Below are 7473 nucleotides of genomic sequence, written 5' to 3'. Positions count from 1 at the left end.
GAACAAGAAAACAGAGACTGCTTCAGGTTGTCTTCCCAAAGTGACTCAACTTTATTCACAAGTACAACAGTTTATATAGAGGGTAAAATTCATGAGACAGCAGATTATCAGTTTAAACCAGTACAGACCAAGATAAGGCAGCGTCTTCCTGCCCTTGGGTGAAGAAGCATCCTTTGTGTAGTTTATTAGTTCAGCTACAATTGTGATTATCTCAGCGACATATTTTCAAGGCACAAAACAAAGAGTTCTTACATTAGTGAATTCTGAAACAAACCATTTGGCCTTCAACAGGCGTCTAAAAGATTAAGAAACTAATGTAGCTGAGGGAGTGATCTCTGTGGTATTTCAACCTTGTACCAGCCTGTGATTCTCACACATCAATTCTTGGGTCAAAGAGAAAAATAACTAAAACAAAGGGGCCTTATTGAATGACAGAGTTTTCCTGCATAATGTCACTATAAAACAATATCCAGTAAATGCTACCATGGTACTAAAATACCTAACAGTTACGTCATCAGAAGTATGCGCGCGCACCCTTATACGTCGTCACTGTTTAACTGTAAGTATAAAAAAACGCAGCGACGATGACATTCCAACACTCGTGGGGGCAGCAACGTGGCAAAAACGAAGTACGTTTAAAATACAAACGAAGAAACATGTTCGGTAGTGGTGTCCACCACAGCTTTACTGTAACGTTTACGGATCTTTTACGGTTCAGGGCCGTCCTGATTTTACTTCGTTTACTCGTCACAGTGCCAGTCTTGTGTTGATAAGCCTGTTAGTGTTTAATGTTGGGACAGTTGCATGAAGCAGAATAGATGTCGAAATCCCGCCTGTTACACAACTCGGCACCAAAGGTTTTGCCAGTAGACGTAACGCAATGTAAATCATCTCTTTTCCTTTGGCTTAATTAAATGTTAGAATGGCCGCATTGCGAGCAGCAAAGCAAGCCCTGAGGAAAGAAGTAAAGCGACGGGTTGCCACAGTGACGGACGACGAGAAACGACGGCAGTCTCTGGTCGTTTCACAGAAGGTAAGGAAATGTTCATGGAAATGTTCATGGAAACCAGTCTGTGTGTCTCAGATGTTGCATCCCCAGATTCTAACATTTCTGCGAGTATTATAAAGACTTCGCCGAAAAAGAAGATTGCCATTTTTACATATATGCAAAAACATGTGTATACAGATGTGGCAAAAGCACAGACATGCTGTACTTAAGTAGAAGTAAAGATGCTAGTGTTAAAAAATGATTCCAGCAAAAGCTGAAGTACTTATTCAACGTCTTTACTGAAGTAAAAGTGAAAAGGTGCAAGCTCTGAAATGTACAAAAGTAAGAAAGTTTAAAAAGGACACTTCCACCAACTACTTTCACGCACTGGTAGCTAGACCTTCTCATATATTACTGTAAAACAAAAATAATGTTTATAAGAAAATAGAACTGTTATGTAAATCTAAATTCTAATGCTAATGAATGTACTTATTTTGAAACGTTTATTTATGACACAAGCAATAAGGGAATAGAAAAAAATAGTTGGGGGTGACTTTGCTTCCACACCTAAACAGGAAAATGACAACAGTCATCAGATTTAGCAGGTGGAGTAACACAAAGATCTGTTTTAGTGGCTCAGTGTGGGGAACATGCTAACAGCTCACAATCATTTCTAATGTCAGCTACAGTCGATTTTCTTAGTGGACAGGCTGTGAGCCGCTAACCTGCCGCTACACACGGATCGAGTATCTGTTTAAAAATTATGGCCTTCCAGGTCATTTTAATTGGTACACTTGATAAATTGGTAGTTTATCAAGTGTCACTGAGCAGTCTTTACGTTACATCCTTCACTCCTTTCTCTGTCTGAAAATTCAGCAGCTGGACCTTTATCTAGCAATACACTGTGCAACAAACAAACACAAAATGCAGTTTGTAATAAAGGTGTTTATTATTAAGGGGGGGGGGATCCAAACTTACATGGACCTGTGTGAAAAACTGCTGCATTATCCAGAAATGGCTAAAACGTGGAACCTGACATGGAGGTCTGCTCCGGGGCCTCCTCCCAATGGGAGATACCCGGAAGCCTGGCCTTGGCCCTGGCTTGGCTACACCTAGAAATTCTGTCTATAAAAATTATGAACAGAATCAGTGACAAAGGGCAGCCTAGGCGGAGTCCAACACCCACTGGAACAAGTCCAACTTATTGCTGCCAATGTAAACAAAGCTCTTGGTTGTACAAGGACTGATTTTTTCTCATAGTAATGGACAACACACCCAAGGTGAAACTCATCCCATTCTGCAACTCTGTAGGCCATTTATCTGCGTTCACACTTTTGTTTTTACTACATAATTCCATATGTGTTCATTCACTGTTTTGATGACTTTAGTGAGAATCTACAATGTAAATAGTCCTAAAAATTAAAGAAAAAAGTGTCTAAACTTTTTACTGGCAGTGTATCTTAGACCCAAAAACCTTCTAAAGATTACTGCTATAGGAGTGAAATAAATAAGTAAAATTAAATGATATAAATGATAGTAGCAAGTCCTTATTTGCAAGTCACAAAGAGTGGCCCAACAAGTTAAGTTGGTCAAAAATAATACGTTGAATTAACTCAAATGTAAGAAAATGTTAGATAAACTTGAGCTTTTTGAGTTTTAAAAAATAATTTCACATTAGTTAATTTATTTAATTCTTTTGAGCATTCAGATTTACAGGGTATTTTCAATTAAATTAATAAATTAATTTACTCATGGAAGATTAAGGATTCAGAACCTTGATTTTCTCTTCATCTGCATTTTCTTTCAGTTGTTCAGTCACCCCAAGTACATGTCCTCTCAGCGGATTGCTGTGTTTCTGAGTATGAAGGATGAATTAAATACTCAGGAAATCATCAAGGACATGTTTAAGTGTGGTAAAAGCTGCTTCATTCCTAGATATGAGAGCACTAGCAGTCATATGGACATGTTGAAGGTCAACAGTCTGCAGGACATAGAGACGCTGCCTCTGACCTCCTGGAATATCCGACAACCTGCTAAGGAAGATAACAGCAGAGAGGAAGCATTGGCTTCAGGTTAGCATGCACACACACAAGACACTTTTATTAATAAGAGCAATAGGGGCAGACACACCTTAATACTAACCAATTGTTACACTGAATGTGGGTGGTCTAAAATTCAACTTTTAAATCAAATTCTCTGTTACACTTGATGTAACCTAACCCCGACCATACATATACCATATATATATATAATGTCCTTCCTCTACCCCCCCCCCCCCCCCCCCCCCCCCCCCCACTATATTTGCACATGTCGAGGAGCGTGTCAGGTTACATTTCAATGTGTGTTATACTTGTATAACTATGCATGTGACAAATAAAGAACCTTGAACCATGAACACCACAGCCACTGCACACCAGTTCAAGACAGTGCTTTACTTTGAATTCACCACAGTATTGCAAGCTAACGTGTTTATCCTGCTCTAAACCACAGAGTATACGTGGTTTGAGTAACGCAGTTTATTTTGCAGGGCATTTCAGAACATTATATTAAGATCTAATATCAGATTTTTAAAAATCAGGACATTTATGTTTATGTTATGTATTTTCGTTGTTTTTTCCTATCAGCCGACCTTTCTGACAAGTCTCCCCAATGTGATGTTTGTGTAAAGTTGGTCAGAAGGTTCCTTTGTAAGTGCGCATGCGCCATTAGCGTGCTGCCTGCTGTAACCCTAATTTCCTTCGGGATTAATAAAGTATTCTGATTCTGCAGAATGTACTATGCAAAACTATACATTACTGAAATAGAAACAGGAAATGGAAATGGCAAAACCAAAATAATTTCTTTGCTTTTATAGAAAAGGGAGATGCGCACCACTTGTAACAAGTGATTAGCAAGGAAGAAACAGAAACAGCCATAAACAGGATGAAAACAGGGAAAAAAGTTGCACCAACTGATGTATATAAAAAAACTAAATTGCTTACCCCGTTCCTAGAGGCGTTGGCCTTCAAAGGTTGTCCTTTACCTCCTTCACTATTTACTTTAGCAACTGAACCCTTTGCAATTCGATGCACAACTACGATGCAATAAAATAAAATATATAAAATAAAAAGAGGGACTAAAACAAGAAGACAATAAAAACAACCAAAACAACAATTACTAAGTCTGTTAAAACAAAAAATGTTTGGGTCAATGTGTGCTGAAAGCCTACATTTGTCTTCAGTAATGATTCAAAAAGTTAACCAAACGCAAAAAATTAGTTTTTGGTTGTTTTTTTAAGAGACTAATGAATCGACAGATCTCAAGCTTAGGGGAAGGGAAATCTAGAGTCTGGGGGCCACAGTGGCAAAAGCTCTGTCTACCTTAGCTCTCAGCCTTGTAACAAGTAGGCCCTGATTACATGATCTCAGGGCCCTGCTAGGGACACAGAGTGTAGAATTACAATAATGTAAGCTGGTGCTTGCCCACGAAGAGCTCTAAAAGTCAGAACCAGAATCTTAGAATGAAATGTGAGTTCAGGGTCCATTGCTGCAGCATTTTGAACAACCTAGAGGGAGTTTTTTCTCAGAAAAATCAATATGAATTACAGTAATCCAGATGTGATGAACTGAATGCATCAATACCAATCTACAGTTCAGTGTGTGATACAACAGGACTTGATTTGGCAGTGTTTCTTACGTGATAGAAGCAAAACTGAACCAGAGACTTGACATAAACATCCAACATGAGACCGGAATCAAGGGTTACCCCAAGTTTCCCGACAGACGATTTAGCAAATGTTGAATGGGGACCAAGAGCTTTTATTATCTTGGGCATAAATCTGTCAGGGGAACATACAAAGACTTCAGTTTTTCCTTCCTACATACAGATTAAACAGGAATTTATGAGTTAGGATGTATATGTACAGACACAATGAGAACTTTAACAGTAATTATACTGTCTACTTGCATAATCCAGGAGGTCTGGACCTGATTCTGATGCCAGGGCTGGGCTTTGACCGCGCCAGGAACCGACTGGGACGAGGGAAGGGTTTCTATGATAACTACCTGGAGCGTTGCAAAAAACACCCCAAAGGCAAGCCCTACACAATTGCCTTGGCCTTCAAAGAGCAGCTTTGTGAAAAAGTACCTGTTGATAACCATGATGTGCCCATAGATGAAGTACTGTATGAGGATGAAAAATAGCTAGTTGTCACTAGGGCTGGTCTATGAACTCAGGAAGTCCACTAACCCTTTAAACATGGCCTTTCCATTCAACACCAGGGTTTTGTAATTGTTAGAGTGGATGAAATTCGAAGGATGTCGTAATTAATGCCGTTATTATCAATGTTATCACTTCAGTCTGTGGTTGTCCTGATATGAGACAAGCTAAGGTAATATGCTCAAGGCTACAGTCAAGAAGTAATGTGTCATTTATGAGATGCATTGTCTGGTTAGTTTGTTCTTCATTCAGCAGCTCTCTCCAGTGGACTTAATTTCCAGCCAGTTTTCCGAGATGTTGTAGAATGTGATCAGATGTGGAATGCTCATCTTCAATTCAGGTTGAACTGAAGTTCACAGTGGACCGACTTTGTCAAATGAAGTCACCAGGCTGTTTATCTTGTCATAAAAAGCTTTTAAAAGGTATTTTATGTAATACTGTCTAAAATTAAATATTAATTTCCAGATCATAATAAATTGAAAGCAGCAGCAAATAAAGATGTTAGAAAATGTTTTCATGTTGCCTTCTTATCAACCAGTATTTTATATGATGTGTGATTAGCTTGGTTATCTGGTCACTGTCTCCACACAGGCTCACTGAGACAACCACAGTAGTGGGTGTCAGCCAGCAGTTCTGAGGGAAAAGTTCACAAAACATCGTTTCAACTAATTCTTAACATAAAAAGGTCGAATGAATTAATGTAAGCATCATCACACTGTGTGTTTCTTAACAAAAGTCATTGAAATTAATGTAACTAAATAACTTGTCATTGTCCTCCATGATATTATTCCTCACTAACTACTGTTGTTAACTGGATGGAAGCTTTAGCAGTGAGGGAGCACATGCAAGTTACTTGAGAAAAAGGAAAGTATGAATTGTATTTACATTTTTGTAGACTTATTAACTATTCTTACCTATTTACAAGCTTCAAAAACATTAGCAAATGTAACTTAAATCGCTGGATTAGATAGAGCCCACATTTCTTTGCTTTGTATTTGTAAATAGACCTTAACATCTTTTTTGCACACGCACAGTCTAGATGCACAAACATAACATTTTCAGATGTTTTGGTTTACAAGGTTGCAAAACTCGGTTCATAACTACGCAGTCTGATGTACAAGTACAAAATATTTATGAGTTTTTATGAAGTTTGAGCCCATACACCTCTTTCTCCTGTCCATGCCCTTGCAAATCCACTCAGTAATTTAATGAAAATGGTTTTCTTCTGATATCAAGAGGCATTTCTCACATTTCCATCTGAAGTGTAGCTGTTGGGGTTGATTTTGTTGCACCTGTACAGAGTCTTAAAGCCTGGTTCTGGATGCACTCTAACTTTTTAAAAAACAAACTTGTTTCTGCGTCTACTCCACGTTGTGATTCAGGTCCTATTTGAATGATTTCTTGATTGAGAACAGGTGTGGCAGTAATCAGGTCTGTGTGTGGCTAGAGACTCGATTTTCCAAAGACAGTTCATCTATGTTATAACAAGATGGGCAATCAGCTTTTCACGCAGAGCTAGGTTTGAATTTTCTTTCCTGTTAATAGTAAACACATTCATTCAGAAAACTGCATTTTGTATTTACTCGTGTTGTCTTTGTCTAATATTTCAATCTGTTTGATGATCTGAAACATTTTAGTGTGACAAACATCAAACTCAGCACCGTGGGATACCACGGATATACAGTTCATGCTTTGAGCCATTTGTCTAATTCAATTAAAATTTTAGCCTCAGTCTTACTGCAGTTTTTCACCTTACATTGAATGGAAATTAAATATGATTTCTGAATATCATTCAAGTATTTCAAAAGTATAGTGTCATGTCTAAAATATGACCACATGTATTTTGGTAATTTTGCTTAAATTGCTTCTCTTTTGTTGATGTACTAAAACAAAAGTTGGACAAAACCATTTCCCGACCCCCCAATTCTACTAAAAACCCCAAACCAAACAGAGCACAACTCCCCCCAAAGGGCAACGGACATACTAAAATGTATGTTTTTTTTAACACGCTATTGTCTGCCTATTTTCATACTGCAATATGATGACGTCAGCCTGCTTTTATTAAAACATTCTGATGCCTGACCTTTAACTTAAGACCTTGAATCATTACAACTCAAAAAATCTATTTTATTATCTTTGCCCAGACTTCCTCCGTGAATTGTGACCCTATTGTAGTGAAGGGGTTTATTTGTTCTTGTTGTTTTGTTTTTTTCTCTTGGACAAAAATACAGGGGAAGAAACCCTTTGTGACCTCAAAGATAAATAAAAGTCATCATATAAGTACAACT

The 7473-nt window shown here is 38.0% G+C and overlaps 1 protein-coding gene across 1 annotated transcript; it reads left to right on the top strand.

The window, feature by feature from the left end:
• Positions 1-554: 554 nt before the first annotated feature.
• On the top strand, positions 555-5698 carry mthfs (5,10-methenyltetrahydrofolate synthetase (5-formyltetrahydrofolate cyclo-ligase)). Its single transcript, XM_085409522.1, has 4 exons — positions 555-629; positions 922-1033; positions 2796-3060; positions 4943-5698. The coding sequence occupies exons 2-4, from the start codon at positions 923-925 to the stop codon at positions 5167-5169; spliced, it is 603 nt and encodes a 200-aa protein (XP_085265648.1). The 5' UTR covers positions 555-629; position 922; the 3' UTR covers positions 5170-5698.
• Positions 5699-7473: the final 1775 nt, after the last annotated feature.

The sequence above is a fragment of the Rhamphochromis longiceps genome, linkage group LG1, assembly GCF_057381845.1.
Source record: "Rhamphochromis longiceps isolate RC_006_pf linkage group LG1, R_longiceps_female_GT1.1, whole genome shotgun sequence".
In the NCBI taxonomy this organism is placed as follows: Eukaryota; Metazoa; Chordata; class Actinopteri; order Cichliformes; family Cichlidae; genus Rhamphochromis; species Rhamphochromis longiceps.
This window is presented reverse-complemented; position numbering and strand designations above follow the sequence as displayed.

Excerpts from the sequence above, each read along its gene's own strand:
- mthfs (XM_085409522.1), top strand. The coding sequence starts at position 923 with ATGGCCGCATTGCGAGCAGCAAAGCAAGCCCTGAGGAAAGAAGTAAAG. Across the intron at positions 1,034-2,795 it reads CTCTGGTCGTTTCACAGAAG|TTGTTCAGTCACCCCAAGTA; the intron begins GTAAGGAAATGT and ends ATTTTCTTTCAG. Across the intron at positions 3,061-4,942 it reads AGAGGAAGCATTGGCTTCAG|GAGGTCTGGACCTGATTCTG; the intron begins GTTAGCATGCAC and ends TGCATAATCCAG.